The sequence below is a fragment of the Passer montanus genome, unplaced genomic scaffold, assembly GCF_014805655.1.
Source record: "Passer montanus isolate IOZ18808 unplaced genomic scaffold, ASM1480565v1 scaffold37, whole genome shotgun sequence".
NCBI classification, from domain to species: Eukaryota; Metazoa; Chordata; class Aves; order Passeriformes; family Passeridae; genus Passer; species Passer montanus.
The window spans coordinates 4,411,321-4,427,788 of NW_024368485.1; the positions used below are offsets into that span (position 1 = coordinate 4,411,321).

A 16,468-nucleotide genomic window follows, 5' to 3' on the forward strand; every position below is an offset into this window, starting at 1 on the left:
ACGTTCCCCTCTCGTTGATGCCATTGCTGAGGTGTAAACTCAACTCAGAAAAGGCACAAAAACAACTGAAGCTTCAAGGGAGGAGTTCAGCTGCAAAAGAAGGAAAAGGTGAAGCCAACATTTCCTGCTCAGGAGCCACAGCACCACTCATGGTTTTCCTACTGTTCTGCTTTCTCCCAACACCAGTGCTACCTCACTGTAACTGCTGGGAATTGTATTCTCCTGTCACTGTACCTCACCCCTCTTCAGCTGCTATTTCTGGGCTGCTTCCCAGGACATTCAGTTTATTTGTTTACATTTAAGACTGTCATAGGGACAATTATTTTGCTGAACATCCTTCCTGCCACCAGGTCCAGTTTCCCTGTAGTGTGTCTGCCTCGCCAAGAACATTTGGGAAGTTTTTATCTGCTGGCACTAGACATTCCTAGAAGTAAATTGGGAGGGACCAGATAAGTTGAAATACTGCTGACAGGAGGATCTGAAGTAGATTTACATTATATTTTTGAAAAAGTTTGTAGTGGCCAACACCCAGCAGAGCCTTGAACGTCTGGGGCTGTAGCAACAGTGTCCGGTCGGAGCGGGTTGGTCACTTCCCTGTGCCCACCACACTTCTCCTTTCTGCAGCCCTTGTGCAAGGCACAGGAATTTCTGACGGCTGCAGGGCAGGAACCTGCCAGCCTCGTGGCAGATGAGTGGGCAAATAATGCCCAAAATACTCCCCTGAGCTGCTGGACTGTTGCAACAGAACCTGTTTTAGTCTCATCAAGCAGAAAACCCAAACAGCAGCAGTGTGATTTGGCATTTAAATTGATTCTCACTGCTTTTGCTCATATCCTGATTTCTCAGACTCGGCGAGGTGGCAGAGGGAGCTGGAAAGGGGGAAGAGTCTTTTACATAGATTATTTCCCCATGGAACACTCTTGTACCCAGATTCCCCCATTCCCAGCCTTCCTGCCTGCCAGAGGCATCAGCAGCCAGCACAGTGCAAGAAAAGATGGAAGCATTTCACCTTCTGCTGCCTGCACAAGGGGCTGGCTGGATCCCCTCGTTATGGCTCCGAGCTGCACAATCCCTTGGGGTGGTTTTATACTGGATCAAGGCTGCCCTGATGAAAGGCTGGAGCCACCCAGCTCTGGGCAGCCTCAGGCTGTGCCAGGGAAGGGAACACAACACAGTCACTCTTCCTGCATGTCCCTCCTTGTGGTGATTAGATCAGAGGGCAAGCCAAGAATAATTATTTCATAGAAGGTCAGAATTCCCCTCGTTGGGGGGAACTCCCTGGAGGAGGGGGAAGCACATCCCTGACTCAGAAGTCACAGCACCTGGTGCCCCCCAGCAGCAGCTTTTGCCATGATGTGACCAAACAGGCTCTTGGCAAATCCTCGACTCAAGGTTCGACTCAAGGGTTTCCTCAGTCTCAACTTCCCCTTGCACAGGAAGCTCCATGCTCACAGCTATTCCTGCCTGGAATCTGGGCTGCTCCAGCACCCACATCCACATCCAAAAGAAACAAGCTTTTCTCCCCCTCCTCTCCCATCCCCTCCTGACCAACAGCTGGCTTAGATTTGCTCCTACACCTTGAGGAGGTAGAGCTGTTTCACACAGACAAGTGCATTTCCAGGTCATAATTACCTGTTATTTTTATCCAGCACCTAAATCCAAGCACACCTTAATGAGAAAAGCTCCTGTGAGGTCTGGCCTCCTAAAAGCTGGTGCTGATCCTCTTTGGATTTGAGCAGCTCCTGTGTAGGTTCAGTTCTCCTCCATTAATATTTCCAGTGCACAAAAAACCTTTCCCTGCAGAGACAGAACAAGTGGCATGTGATCTGTTTTGGGAATTAATTCACTGGTCCTGCTCTTGGCCACATGGTGTGGACCTTCCTTGCTCACTCAGACCTTTCTTGTGTCCTGCTCTTCCCTCAATTCCCAAAATAAGGGGTTGCTTAAAAAAAAAATAAAATAGGGTGTTGGACAAAAAAAATGACAGAATAATTCCAGCACAGAGAGTTGGTGGAATAACTGTGCTAGTACCAAAAAGCTGCCTTTTTAACTCTGTCCCTTCCAACCATGATTGAGTCTCTGGGATTTTGGTGGCCCCTGTGCTAGGATGCAGCTGTCCCACCTTCCCAAAGCAAAGCACAGCCCAAGGCTCACGAGCAGCACCGCTGTGTTCAGGAGGAGAATTGTCCAGCTACAGGGAGTCACCCCACACTGACAGCAGAAGCAAAATTTTCCCTGACATCCCAACTCATCAATTTCCTGTCCCTTTTATCAAAGCAGGTTGGGATCTGTCTGAAGAAGGGATGACTGTGGGGCAATTCCCAGAACCTGCCGCAGCAGGGAAGTGCCCGGTGAGACCAGACAGACAGCACACAAACCACCTTGGGTTTTCCAGCCCCCAGGGCTGGACACAGGGACCTTGGGATGCTGTGAGTTTCCAGTCACTGCTGGTTGCAAAAGAGTGGAAAAAACCACAATTGGAAGCAATGTAAAGGCAAGCTCTGACCCCAGTGAAAACTCCAGGTAATAATTTAGAGTAAGGTTCTCACCCAGGTGTCCCTGTGGGGCATCACCTGACCCCAGGATGTGTGATGGCCTCTCCTCTGACCTCCCTCTCCACTCAAGCTGGTTTCACATTATTTTCTTTGAGGGAGAGGCAAAGGCGAAGTTACAGTTGATGTAACTTAATGGCTATGAGGAGTTTGAGTGACTTTGGTCATCAGCATGGGCTAACAGCACAAGTAACCTGAATTTCTGAGTTAACGAAGCCGGACACAGCTTTGTCTGGATCATTCCTCTGGCTCTGTTCCCCTTAGCAGTGTTGTTTTTGACAAAGCATGACCACAGCACCAGAGTGTTGCTCCATTCTTTACTCTGCGTTCCTCCAGGCTCCCTCAGCATGCCTGCAGTCTGTCCCTGCTGGATTCTGTCCACCCCATGCCCTCCTCGCTGAACGCGGTTTCTCATTTTGCCCCCACCTGTGATGCTGAGGCCGAGGCAAACCCTCGGCACGACGCTGTGATGCATTAAACGAGCAACTTCCACCTTTTATTTCCCCCTGGGGCAAGGGTTGGGCAACGCCTGAGAGCGGCGAGAAGGGGAAAACTTGCAGGGGAGCATCATCTCCGGCACCTCCTCCTCCTCCTGCCCGGGCAGGGGCAGGGGCCAGGCTGGGCGGTCCCGGGGTGCCCGCTCCGCTCCCAGCTCCACAAAAGGCACCCGGGGCAGCGGACAGGGAGGGAGGAGCGCCCAGGAGAGCAGGTACAGGGGTCACAGGGATGGGAGGGCGGCTGGAAGCGAGGAGAGAGCTCTGCGATAAATTGGCGATGCTTTTCAGACCCCGGGGGTTCCTGAGGGATGCGGGGTGGGGGAACTGCTGGCAGGGGGGGACAGAGCTGGGAAGTCACTGGTGTCCCTTCCCTTCAGTTAAACCTGGTGGGCTGTTGCCACATTTCTCTCCACAGAGAAAAGCAAGGCACAATTCTTCCCAAGAATATTTGTGAGATTCACATTCTCTGAACCCCAGAGAAAGGGAAAACACAGCTCTCATCATTTGCTGTGTTGTGCCAAAGTGGAATAAAGAGTTTGTTTACCCAGAGCGAGGATGTTTTGTTTCCTTGGCCTATTAGGGCCAAGAGTGTGTGTGTGTGTGTGTGTGTGTGTGTGTGTGTGTGTTGGACTGTCAGCTGCCAGTCACGAGAAGGTCAGGAGATGAGTGCAGTTACGTGCAGAGTGAGTGCTTGGCAGATTCAGTTTAGATGAAATATTTAGTATAATATAATAAAGTAACTAATTAGCCTTCTAATAAGATGGAGTCAGATGCACCATTCTCTCCCCTTCGTCGAGGGATGCCCTTGCAGTAACAGTGGGCAGCAAAGGGGACAGTGGTGACACAGGTTACTCACCTGCCTTTGCGGGGAACACCTCGGAGCAGCGGCGTCAGGGACTCGTGACAGAGAGCTGGGACAGTGACATTCCCAGCACTGGGAATGCTGTGGGGCACTGGGGCAGAGACCTGGCCTGGCTGCCTCCCATATCCTGCTCCCAAGAAAATTTACTCCTACAGGTAAGGCCAAACAAATGGTCACTGGTAAATCCAGGGCAGAGCAAAGCTCCAGGGGCTGGGCTCAGATCTGTGGTCACACAATTATGTGGAGCTCCCTGGGGCGTCCTGGGGTGGCAGAGCAGGTTCTGGAGGGGTTCAGACTGACTTGGTTGTTGTGCACTGGGACAGGAGACATAAAACCTGAGTCCCATGGAGCCATGAAGGGCATTTCTAATTGTCTTGGTTTGAAAATACAGGTGTCTGCTAAGGAAGGCAGGAGCCTCTCTTAAAATGGAAAACGCAAACTCCCTTCCTCCAAATTATTCTAATTTTGAAATTAAGGGGCTCTCGGATGAAGATATGGGAGTGGGAATAACAGTTATTAGGAAAAATAAAAATGCAGTAATACAAAACAACACTGACAGAGTCAGAGTAGGATCTGACACCCTGTGGGTCAGGGTGTTGAGGAAGTCATTGCAATTGAAATGATGGCTGCAGCCCTCCTGCAGTGCCAGCTGTGGTTCTGTTGGAGCAGGGATCCTGGAGAAGGGTGAAGTTTTCCTCTGAAGATCCAGGGGTGGTGTAGATGGGCCTGGTCTTCCTCTGGGAATGCAGTGGAGAAGAAAGCTCCTCCTCTAGGAATCCAGTGGGAAAAGGCTGCCTATGGTGTTCCAAAGCTCAGATTATAGCCAGTTAGGAATGTTTGGCTCCTCCCTCTGGGTGGAGCATCTCCCAATGGGATGATGTAATTTTATCAGCCATGCAGTGACACTCACTGCCCCATTACCAGAAGAGATCTTCCTGGAGGGAGGATTGGTTGTGGAAGAGATAAAGAAAACTGCCCAATGAACAGAGGATAACTGCCCCACCTCTGACAGATGGCAATAGAGCACACAGCCCTGGCCACATCTTGCATTTCCAACATAAGACACAAATTTTGCAGGGGGAGGATGGGAAAGAAAAGAAAGACAAACTCAGACTTTATCTAGCAGGACCTCCAATGAATAGTGCTCTCCTTCAAATCATTCTCTTACACTCTTTCACTCTTACTCTGAAGTAAGATGTGTTTTATTTTGCTGGATAAAAGGGATTAATGGATACAACTAATTAAACAATTTCTGGACTTCAAGCAAATTTGGATTATTTTTAAGGGTATTCATTAACATATTATAATGATGGATTTAACATTTCTTTTGTCCAGGATGAGAATCCTTCTTGGCTGCCTTCATTTCTACTTCATTCCTTTCTTACTCAGCCAGGCCCAAGGATTCCTAATGTCGAGAACACCTCCAGCCTTCCTGGTTTATGACTACTCCTATTCAAATCTCTCCTCTGTCTCAGAAGCACGAGCTCCAAAAACAGCAAGAGCTCTCAATTTCTCACACAATGTCATTGAAAATATTACCAAGGGAGACTTGGAAGGATTTGACTGGCTGGAAGGTCTGGACTTTTCCTACAATCGGATCAGGGCTGTTGAGCCTGGAGCATTCCTGAGTCTGCTCAGCCTGGTTTCTGTGGATTTATCATTTAATGATGAGAAGCTGCTTCTGTCAGATCTCCCACCCCACCTGAAGCTCTCACCTGCTGGCAAAGCTCCGAGGTCTTTGCAGCTTTCCAGGAATTCTGGCAGATCCTCAGGGGCTGCTCTGGAGCCCTCTGCTCCTGCAGAGGAGCTGTCACGTTCTGGAGTTCTGTCTCTCCTGCAAATCCTCAGCCCCAGGCTCAGGAGAAGCCCAGGGAATCTTCTTCGGAAGGGAGAGAGGAACACAACAGCCCTTCCCACAGCCTCACCTGAGCCCACCCTCTGTGGAACTCCCATCAACGGGACACTCAACCTGTCCCACAGCAACCTCACCCAGGACGAGCTGATGTTAAAACTGGATGAGGATCTCTGCCAAGCCCAGCTGGACAAGATTTTGGAGCTTGACATCAGTCACAACAACGTGGAAATGGATCTTCTGTCACTGTTTGCCCTGTTCTTCCACATGGAAAACACGCTGTCCATTGATGCCAGCTCCAACAAGTTAACCATTAACATCCTGGATGCTCAGTCCTTCTGTGAGTTCCCATCCCACCAGCTTTTGTTCCTAAACATCAGCAACAACCCCATTAACAACCTGGATACGCTGTGCCTCCCTTCCAGCATCAAGGAAATTGATTTGTCCTTCACCAACATCAGCCAAATACCCCCGAATTTTGCTAAAAAATTGCTTAACTTGGAAAAAATGTATGTTCAAGGAAACCACTTCATCTACACAGCGTTCTCAGAAAGTGGGGATACACTTCCAATGTGTGTCCCTCCCCCTGGAACTGTGCACATCAACGCCATCTCCTTTGTCAGGAAACAGGTTGGGACACCCATTGAAAGCCTTCCAGAGAAAGTGAAACACCTGGGAATGTCCAACTGCTCCATTGTGGAACTGCCGGAGTGGTTTGCTGACACAGTGGAAGAACTGTTATTTCTGGACCTCAGCAGCAACCACATTTCTGTACTTCCCAATTTCCCCCCCTCCCTGCAGCATTTAGACATCAGCAACAACGACATCAAAGTCATCTCCCCCAGTCTGAAATCCCTCTCCAACTTAACAGTATTTAGGATTCAAAATAACAAAATTATGGGTATACACACGGAGTTTTTTCCATCAGCCTTAAAAAAATGTGATCTTAGTAAAAACAAGGTGAAGGTGTTGTCCTTAAGTTCTGCCCTGGAGAAGCTGGAACACCTCAACGTTTCTGGGAACCTGATCACGCGTCTGGAGCCTGCCGGCCGCCTTCCTGCACTGACCAGCCTGGACAGCAGCCACAACCTGCTCCCAGAACTGCCCGATGGCTTCGGGGCATCCCTCCCAGGGCTGAAGTACTTTAACCTGTCAGGGAATAAGATCTCCTTTCTGCAGCGTGGCTCTCTCCCAGCTTCTCTGGTCGAGCTGGACATCAGTGACAATGCCATCACCACCATTGTGGAGGCCACGTTCGGCCCGCTGACGAGCCTCAGGCTTCTGACTGCCCAAGGGGAGCATTTTTTCTGTACCTGTGACCTGTACTGGTTCGTGAACATCTACCTCCACGAGCCCCAGCTGGAGATCAGGGGCAGGGGGGCCATGAGGTGCAGCTTCCCCCCGGAGCGGCGGGGCTCCCCGGTGGGCGGCAGCCGCCTGACGCTGCTGCACTGCTCCCTGGGTGTCCAGCTGGCCGTGACTGCTGCTGCTGCCAGCCTGGCCGTGCTGGCCCTCACCGTCCTCTGCTGGAGACTGGACGGGCCCTGGTACATCAGGATGGGCTGGTACTGGTGCATGGCCAAGAGGAAGCAGTATGAGAAGCGGCCAGAAGACAAACTCTTCGACGCCTTCATCTCATACAGCGAGCACGACGCCGAGTGGACCAAAGAGAACCTGCTGGAAAAACTGGAAAATGATGGGTTCAGGATATGTTACCATGAGAGGGATTTCAAGCCAGGGCATCCTGTGCTTGGGAACATTTTTTACTGCATAGAGAACAGCCATAAAGTGCTTTTTGTTCTTTCTCCCAGCTTTGTGAACAGCTGCTGGTGCCAGTACGAGCTGTATTTTGCCGAACACCGGGTCCTGAATGAAAACCTGGATTCCCTCATCATGATCGTGCTGGAAGATCTCCCACCCCACAGCATCCCACAGAAATTCAGCAAACTCAGGAAACTGCTGAGAAGGAAAACTTACTTGAAGTGGAGCCTTGAGGAACACAAGCAGAAAATGTTCTGGCATCAGCTAAAAGCTGTCCTAAAAACAACCAACGAGCCGCTCGTGAGAGCGGAGAACGGATCTGCTCTGGAAATGCAGGAGCTGGAATGAGACCCAGGGAACTCTGAGGGCTGTGCCTGGAAAACCTGTAGTCAGATAAAAGCATTTACCTCCTGCAAAAGCTGCTGTGATGCCCAGGGGTTTGTCTGCATCAGTCCCAGGAGAGGCTCCTAGGGGGACTGCAGCACGCTCGTTATTCCCTCTGATAAAGCATCCTGAAGGGAAGAGACCCGAGCACTGATAAGAAGCCTTTTCCTCCTGGATGCTTCAATTTGTCCAGCTATTCCCAGCATTTCTTTAAATGCTGTGGGTGTCATCTGCAAGGAAGAACTGCTCAAGTCACGCTGCATGTCCTTGCTGCCTTCCTGAGGTGGTGGCAGTGAGAAGCAGTGTCTTAGACTACAGATTCCCACTTCTGGGAGAGCTGAGGTGGGAACACGTCCTGTGTGCAGGTAAGAGAGCCCCAAACCATGCTGGTACACAGGGAGCAGCTGCTTTCTGTGCTTGGGCAAGGGAGGAGTAAAGATTGACTTAATTTAGCCCTCTGAGAGAGGCTAAGCCCACTCTGTTACAGACTTTGGGTTCAGTAACTGCTGGAAGAGATGAGACTTGAAAATCTTTTGTAAATTCAGAATAAAATATACAACCAGACAGTACAAAAAGGACCAGCTGAGTGTGGTGGTCTCTGCTGTTAAATGACTGGGGTGAGCTTTGTTTAATCACAGATCTCTGGGGAATAAGCAAGTTCTGTACATTATTGTTTAAATTTAGGAAAGTTCCACCTCACACAGCCTGACCCATTTCCAATGGATTCAGCCATACCTCTGCATGGTCCTTGTCCTCACCTAGTGCCACTTGATAATTTTATTTGTTGTGCTTGGGAAAAAACAAAAGAAATTCAGCTGATCCAACTTTCACATTCAAGGGAAATCAACAGACTGTTGACAGAAAACAAACACCAGGTAAGGACAAATTATTTGGTTTAGCACGATTTGGACTTGCTCCTATGATGAGCAACCACAAACAACTTCCCAGTAGAAAATCCCCAGTCCAGGAATGCAGAATGTTTGGAACACAGACTCTGAAAAGGAATTGGCTCTGCTGTGACAAAACAAGAGCAATACCAACCTATTTGCTGCCAAAAAGGGGGAACATGCAACAGACATCTCCATTGACAGAGATCCCTTGGAACTCAGTGCAAACCCACCTTTCCTCAGCAAAATGATTTGGCATCATCAGCTTTGAGGTTTTGTATGTTAGGATAAAACCCACAGTCCTGCAGGCCAGCAGCTGAAAAAGCCAACTCTTCACGACAGAGATCTAGAGCTTAAAAAGACTGTGAATTATAAAAATATTACAAATATTTTTGTTCACTTAAGCAACCAGAAGTCATTTGTTAATTATATTAATGAGCCACAAGTAATTAATCACTGGTTTTTCTAATAACCTTTATGCTTTCCTCTTTCTAAACCACTCAGTGGTCACATTTCTCACTTCCTCTCTTCCCACATATTTCCCACCTCCACATTCTGCTGCTTCCCTCTCACTTCCACTGCTGCTTGTTAACCTTGCAGTGACTCTTTACTGGTGCTTTAGTGGAGCTTTACTGGTTCTGTGCTCAGCAGGCTTCTGATGGAAGAGACTAAGGGAAAAAAAAAAGAAGTTACACTCCAAAAAGAGTCTAAACCAATTACTTTATCAAAAATTTGATTATTTCAGTCAATGATTCACTGCAAAGTTGTACCTGCTTTCAAAATCCAATCTGGATTTCCCACACCCATGAACCTCCCACAAAACAGCTATTTAGTATACAGCTGCAACTGTAAAAGCAACTTAAATGAGGTTTTGTTCCTCCTGCAGGTTAAAAGGTGGTGTGCTTTCCTACCTGGCACTGTGACACTGTGCAGATTAACACCAATATTAATTACACAGGTGGTGCTAAGGGCACAGCTGGCACCAGGAGCCAGAGAGCAAATTGCAAACAGCTTTGATGGGATTTCAGTTCTTTTGTCACACAAAGGCAATGAAATCTCCTGCCTGACCCCTTCTTGCTTTACTCCCACATGAAAACTCAATGCAAATGTTTTATGAGGTGTGAGTGGTTTAATTTTCAAACATGTGATGAAGTTCATGTGATCTAATGGCACAGAAGTTGCACATACAGCAAACCTCCAAAACTGCCTCATGTATATTTTACCCTCCAGTACAATTTGTACTGAAGAGAAAATCAAATACAGAACAAGATCTTTCCATTATCTTTTATACTTAGTTTAAAAAGAACCGCATTATTTATTTAGAGAAAAAAAAATCTGGGCAGAGAGAAAAGATTTATGGAAATAATTTCCACTTCACACTTGTATTAGAAAGTTGTTCACACTGATTTTATTGCAAGAAAGCTGGTTTGAATTATTCAGAATTAATTAATATTCAGTGTTAAACAAAGAACAGCGTTCCAGGAGAATCTTGAGAACAGTTTAGTTAACAAAAAGCCTGAACCAACAACTCACAGACAGCAATGATGTGGACATTTTTTGTTTCTAAAGTAACAAATCACGTTCCCATCACTGTCATTTTCCTGAAGATGTGGCACTTTGCTATAGCAAGGCATCAAAAGCCTGTGGCACAATTATTCTGGAGACACTGAGGCTCTGCTGAAATCCACAGAAGCTGAAAGGTGATTGTTTGTTTGGAAGAGATCTGGCCACTTAGAGCAAGAAGTGTCAGGAATTTAAATACCCCTGAATTATTCCGTCTCCCAGGGAATTACCACAGTAAGATACAACACAAAGAGGTGAATTTATAAAAAAATACTTAACTTCTGTTATTTGCTCTCTTGTAGACCAACAGACAAAATTTCTGAGCAGACAGATGAACTCAAACTGATGTTAGACTTAACAAAACCACAAAAACTTGTCATTCTGGTTTTGGAAATGTTAACAGCTGTCAGTTCTGACTGTCAGGAATAGCCAAAACCCAATTTATACAAAGTCATGGGCAAAAGAGCAAGCAGCAACATGACTCTGTGCCTGACATCTGACCAGTCAGGGAATTCCAGAGGTGACTGTGCTCCTCCTGGTCTATCAGTCACATCATATTGCAAAATTCATCTTTATCCTCAAGTAATGCAAATAATTAGGTAGTGCATGGTAATTTCTATCAGATGTAAAACACTTCTCCAAATTATTTTGGGATACAGAATGCCCCCATCACTAAAATGAACGCCCAGCAGGTATGAATAGATATACTGCAGAGGTTTATCCCAGTGCCACACTTCCCAAATGTCCCTCCCCAGTGGAAATACAACACTGACTGAACAAAGCCTTGTCCCACTTGAAGAAGCCAAAACTGAAAGCCTGAACTTCAGCTGAGTTCATAGAAATTTTGCCATTTACCTCAACAGAAGCAGGGTTTCACCCTATGAAGAAGATAAAGGACTTTTGTTATTACTGAAAAACATTGATTCTTCCAACTCCTGCAACAGGAAGAGTTTAAACTCAAATGTTACCAAGCATCTCCCCAGTTCTTCCTTCCTGAAAATACAAGGTATTTATAAAACCTGGCCTTATCACAGGATGGTTTGGGTTGGAAGGGACCTTAAGGATGATCCAGTTCCATCCCATGCCACAGGCAGGGACACCTTTCCCTGTCCCAGGTTACTGAGCCCTGTCCAACCTGGCCTTATGACATAATGAACCACACAATCATGGCATCTAAGTTTTTTTTTACTTGCCCTTTAGACTCAAATGCTACCAAGCATCTCCCCAGTTCTTCCTTCCTGAAAATACAAGGTATTTATAAAACCTGGCCTTATCACAGGATGGTTTGGGTTGGAAGGGACCTTAAGGATGATCCAGTTCCATCCCATGCCACAGGCAGAGACACCTTTCCCTGTCCCAGGTTACTGAGCCCTGTCCAACCTGGCCTTATGACATAATGAACCACACAATCATGGCATCTAAGTTTTTTTTTACTTGCCCAGCAGTAAAACTTAGTAACAAAACCACCCTCGTGCAGCAATTCCAGATCCCAAATATCCCCCTAGCTGGCTCTCCGCGGCAGCTCCAGAGCGCGTCAGGGAGGCGCCAGCCCCGCGCTTGCTTCCACCGCAAACGGGAACGGTGTTTCTATCCACTGGCAGCAGCATCGAGGAGTTTGCAGCAATTCCTCCCCGCGGAGGCCCCTCTGGACCGGCTGGTGGTGCCGAGGCTACACGGAGGGCAGCGGGATGTGCCTGGCGGGAGCGGCGCCGCAGCCCTTGGCGAAGGCGAAGGCCGCGGGCTGCAGGCTGTGCGGGGTGCTGCCCTCCGCCGAGGGGCTGCTGTTGTACACGCTGTAGTAGGGCTCGACCCGCGTGTTCAGCGGGGTGGAGCTGCTCTGCCCGTAGTGCTGCTGCTGCTGCTGCTGTCCCGCCGACGCCTTGGGGCTCAGCACGCTGTCCTTGGAGTGGCTGGCACCGCACGCCTGCTCCAAGCCCTTCTTCTGAGCCTTCGGAGACAACATGTAGGCCGAGTTGGTCTCGTGGTGGGACGACTTGTTCCTGTTGACCTCCAGGCTGCCTTTGCCCATGGCTCGAAGCCTCGTCTTGTGCTTGCAGCAGAAAAAGACCAGGGCCGCGTACTGCAGGCACCAGAGCATGCGTCTCCGCAGCCCCGCGCTGTTGCGGGAATATATGAAGGGATTTAATCCCGACTTGAAAAAAATGAGCGTAAACCCGCACAGCTCGAACTGGTAGAGCACAAAGCCACCGCTGCCGGACAGCATGTCCTGCACCAAGGAGATGGCCAGCGGCAGGCAGCACACCAGGACGGAGAGCACGATGACCACGCACGTCACCACGGCCTTGGAGTCCTTGGCCGTGGCCAGGTTGACGGCCGCGGCCAGCGGGAGCCGGCCGACGAGCTTGGCGTGGCCGTGGGGCGGCTTGCTGCAGCTCTGGGTCCTGTACAGAGCGGGCACGGCGCCGGGCCCCGCGAAGGGCTGGGCCCTGGGCGTGCCCGCGGCCGCAGGGCCGCTCCTCGCCCGCGCGTTCCTGCGCAGCGCCCGGGCGATCATGGCGTAGGACACGGACACGACGGCCACGCAGCAGATGAAGTCGGTGAGGTAGAGGTAGAGGATGAGCCTGCCCTGCCCGCTGGGCAGGCTGGCCATGGGCAGGCAGAGGCGGGAGCCGCGGGTGCGCAGCGTGGCCAGCGTGGCCAGGGTGAAGCTGGCGGCCCAGAGCAGCAGCGTGAGCAGCAGCGAGCAGGGCGCGGAGGCGGCGCGGTGCGGGTGCTTGCCCAGCACCATGCGCAGCCGATGCAGCGCGATCACCGCCACCGTCTTCAGCGACATGATGATGAAGCCGGAGCTGGTGAGGTGGAAGGTGAAGCAGAAGGTGCCGGGCACGCCGCGGGCCGGGCCGAAGAACAGCACGAAGGCGAACATGGGGGCGGCCACGCCGCAGATGAAGAGGTCGCAGAAGGAGAGGTTGAGGATCATGAAGTCGAAGTCGGTGCGGAATTTCCGGAGGGCCGGGTCGAAGAAGGAGAGCAGCACGATGAGGTTGCCGTAGGAGCCGAGGCAGAAGACGAGGGCCAGCAGGGAGGCGCAGGCGGCCAGCGTGGCGGCGTGGGTGCCCTCCCGCAGCTCCGCGGGGCCGCTGCCGTTCGCGCCCAGCTGCTCCGCGGGCCCGGCCGGCAGCCGCCCCGACCCGTTCATCGCCGCGGGGCCCCTTCACAGCCCGGTCATCGCCGCGGGTCCCCTTCACAGCCCGGTCATCGCCTCCCGGCCCCGCCACAGCCCGGTCATCGCCGCCGCGGGGCTCCCACCTCGCCTCCTCACCGCCCCCTCAGGGCTCCCGCCCGGCCCCCTCAGCGCCGCCTCAGCGCTGCCCGCCCCGCCATGGCGCCCGGCCCCGCGCTGGCGCTGCGGGCTCGGGGAGCGGCGGGGATGCGAGCGGGTGGAGCAGCACAGTGTGGTCTAGAGAGTCACAGAAGCGTTCGGGTGGGAAGGGGACTGCGAGACCATCTCGTTCCTCTCCCTTACACCAGCCCAGGTTTCTCCAAGCCTGATCATGGACACTCCCAGGGATGGGGTAGCCACAGCTTCCCTTGCCAGGGCCTCACAGGGAAGAATTTCCTCCTAATATCCAATATGAACCTACTGTCCTTCAATTTGAACCCTTTCTCCCTTGTTCTGTCCCGTGCCCTTGTAAACAGTGTTGCCACATCTTTCCAGTAAGTTTTCTTCAGGCACTGGAAGGCTGCAATTAAGTCAGGCTGAAGCTTCTCTTTTCCGGGCTGAACAATCCCAATTCTCCCAGCAGAGCTGCTCCATCCCTCTGATCAACTTGGTGCCTCCTCTGGACTCGCTCCAACAGCTCCTTCCTTCCCAGGACCCAGAGCTGGATGCAGTGTTCTAGGTAGGGTCCACCCAGAGCAGAGCATTTGTGCTGACTGTGCACCAAAAAATCACCTGCCTCAACCCAAAACCTGTTCAGCATCAACATCAAAGCTCTACATGCTGCTCCTGCCCTGCTTGCACTTCTGCATCCCTTTCCTGAGCCAGCTCAGTGGGGCCAGGGTGCCCTTTGTGTTTGCTCAGAAGCACAGGATCTAAGGCAAAGCACCTTCTCTGTTCCCATGGGGAGGGAAAACAATCAGCATCACTTCTTTATCTAAGTTATCTGCCAACTGCTGTCACAAATACAGTAGTGATGGAGAGTGTTGAATAGCTGAGCATTAAAGGGATGGGTTTGAAGTACTTACAGGGATGTGAGGGTGAGGAAACGCTCAGTGCACGTTCTCTGAGGCAGACACAGCTGAAGGTCCTCCATGGCACTGGAAATCCAGGTGGAAAAGGCCAAAATCCAGCCAGGCAAGGCACAAAAGCATTATGAAAATACAGCAGCGCCAGTATTTCTGACTTATGCATGCACTTGTCTTACATTCGTTATGTATACATGAATCTATTGTTTTAGTAACCATGCCCTACCCCAGGTGCTTTGAAGAACCATCCAGACAGCCACAAGTGTGCAAGTTTGATACCTGAAAGCTTCCCAGTGCCACCTGCCTGTTTATTTTTCAACACATTCCTTTCTAAACTCCAGAGCAATGTTTTTGTAACCCTCTGGCTGGTGATGGCAGCCTGGCCTGTGAGCCTTGCCCTGCTAAACACGCTCCCAGTGGCAATGGGGGTGGATTTGTTCTTGGGGGAAATGCCAGCAGCTGGCTGCAGCAGTGCCTTGCAGCCTGAGCAGGTGCATTTTGGCTTGATTTTGTCCTTAAACTGGCTGTGTACACAAGGGAGAAAGTTCAAAACCCAAAACATGGTTTTCTGTGGCTTCAAATGATGTCCTCTCTCAGCCTGGCTATTTTCCCTTACTTGTATTTTTGTTTGCCAGTCGTAGTTAGTTTGAAATCTGTGGGTGAATCTTGGCCCTCATGAGTTAGAGTTGCTTTTTCATTGACAAATTGGATCTCCTCCTTGAATTTTCTTATTTGTAAACATTAGAGGACACTTAGTTATGGGATTAAACAAGAGTGACAAAATGTTAGCCTAATGCAAGAGTGGGGTTTGGTTGTTTTACACCTCTACAGTTATTAACTGTGGCTTGAAATGGAGGGGCAATTGTAGCTGGTTCAAGGCTGCAAGCCTTAAACATCCCAGCAGAAAATGAGAAGGGATTGTTCTCAGGGAGCAAGGGAATGAGCTGAGGCAAAAAGGATCTCCATGGGAGCACAAAGCCCTGCTCTGCCCCTGTGGCACAGCAAAGTGTCTCACCAGTCTGTCCCTTTTAAAAAGGACTTTTTAGCTTTTAAAAGAATTACCAAAGTTTAGGTGGGAGAGAAAAGTAGTAGAAGAAAATGTGTTTTGCAAGGTAGGAATCACAAGAGTAAAACTTGCCTTGCACAAGGTACAAGGATATTTACTCTTTGCAACAGTCAAGCCTTTCCTTAACCTTTAATTCCTTTAATTACTTTAAAAGCACTTAAAAATCCAGTGCTCTCCAGAACTATCAAGCTTCTCATTGTTCAGTCCTGGAGTTCCTACTGCATAAGGAGAAACAATGTTCCCAAGGCATTTTTGACAACAGTGTTCTTCTGCAGATATTTGCTGGAAATGACTTCTAATTGTTAAAATCTGTTCTCATCTTAGCTGAAGATTTGTATCTTATGATTTTTACAAAAGAGTTCTAGGGGAAAGCAGCTGGAATAATAAAAGGGGAAATTAACCCAGAAAAAATACAAATAGAAGGCAGGAGAGAATAAATAAGAGTAGCAGTGAAAAGCTTTTAACAGAATACTTTCAGGGTGAACTCTGCTGGGTTTCTACCTGGACTTATTGTAATATGACTGCACTTATTCCTAGAACAGATTTATTGGGTTTATTGCTGGCTTTCCTAAGAAGCCAGTCAGAAATGATGGCATCTCATATTCCCCAAGGGAAATGTGTGTCCATCTCCATCTGCAGCAGCAAAACCTGCTCATCAATATTCTACATCTTGCACAGAGTTTGTCTTTGACATTAAACCAGGCTGTAACTACCATTGCACCAGTGCCCTGAGGACCTTGCCTTGGATTAACCACCTGGAACCCCTTCCTTGAAGTAGAGATACCTCTGCCTGCTGGCAGCAGGGAAGTCTAGAGCAGGCTGAGTTAAATCCCCC

The 16,468-nt window shown here is 49.7% G+C and overlaps 2 protein-coding genes across 4 annotated transcripts; one reads left to right on the forward strand and one right to left on the reverse strand.

Moving 5' to 3' along the window:
* Positions 1-2: 2 nt before the first annotated feature.
* LOC120505944 (toll-like receptor 2) lies at positions 3-8,972 on the forward strand. 3 transcript variants are annotated; one of them, XM_039716931.1, is made up of 3 exons: positions 3-108; positions 2,281-2,523; positions 5,247-8,457. In XM_039716931.1, the coding sequence occupies exon 3, from the start codon at positions 5,248-5,250 to the stop codon at positions 7,870-7,872; it is 2,625 nt and encodes an 874-aa protein (XP_039572865.1). In that variant the 5' UTR covers positions 3-108; positions 2,281-2,523; position 5,247; the 3' UTR covers positions 7,873-8,457. The 3 variants fall into 3 exon arrangements, 2 of the variants coding, with proteins under 2 accessions (XP_039572865.1, XP_039572864.1); XR_005628380.1 differs by lacking the exons at positions 3-108; positions 2,281-2,523 and adding exons at positions 3,898-4,066; positions 8,593-8,972 and having other exon boundaries at positions 5,247-8,273; XM_039716930.1 differs by lacking the exons at positions 3-108; positions 2,281-2,523 and adding an exon at positions 3,898-4,066.
* Positions 8,973-11,566: 2,594 nt separating this feature from the next.
* Positions 11,567-13,712, reverse strand: GPR75 (G protein-coupled receptor 75). The gene has a single exon (XM_039717202.1). The coding sequence runs from the start codon at positions 13,516-13,518 to the stop codon at positions 12,028-12,030; it is 1,491 nt and encodes a 496-aa protein (XP_039573136.1). The 5' UTR covers positions 13,519-13,712; the 3' UTR covers positions 11,567-12,027.
* Positions 13,713-16,468: the final 2,756 nt, after the last annotated feature.

Bases quoted from the DNA above. Each gene is read 5' to 3' on its own strand.
- LOC120505944 (XM_039716930.1), top strand. From the start codon at position 3,990: ATGCTGTGGGGCACTGGGGCAGAGACCTGGCCTGGCTGCCTCCCATAT. The intron at 4,067-5,246 runs GTAAGGCCAAAC...TCTTTTGTCCAG, and splicing joins AAGAAAATTTACTCCTACAG to GATGAGAATCCTTCTTGGCT.
- GPR75 (XM_039717202.1), bottom strand. From the start codon at position 13,518: ATGAACGGGTCGGGGCGGCTGCCGGCCGGGCCCGCGGAGCAGCTGGGC.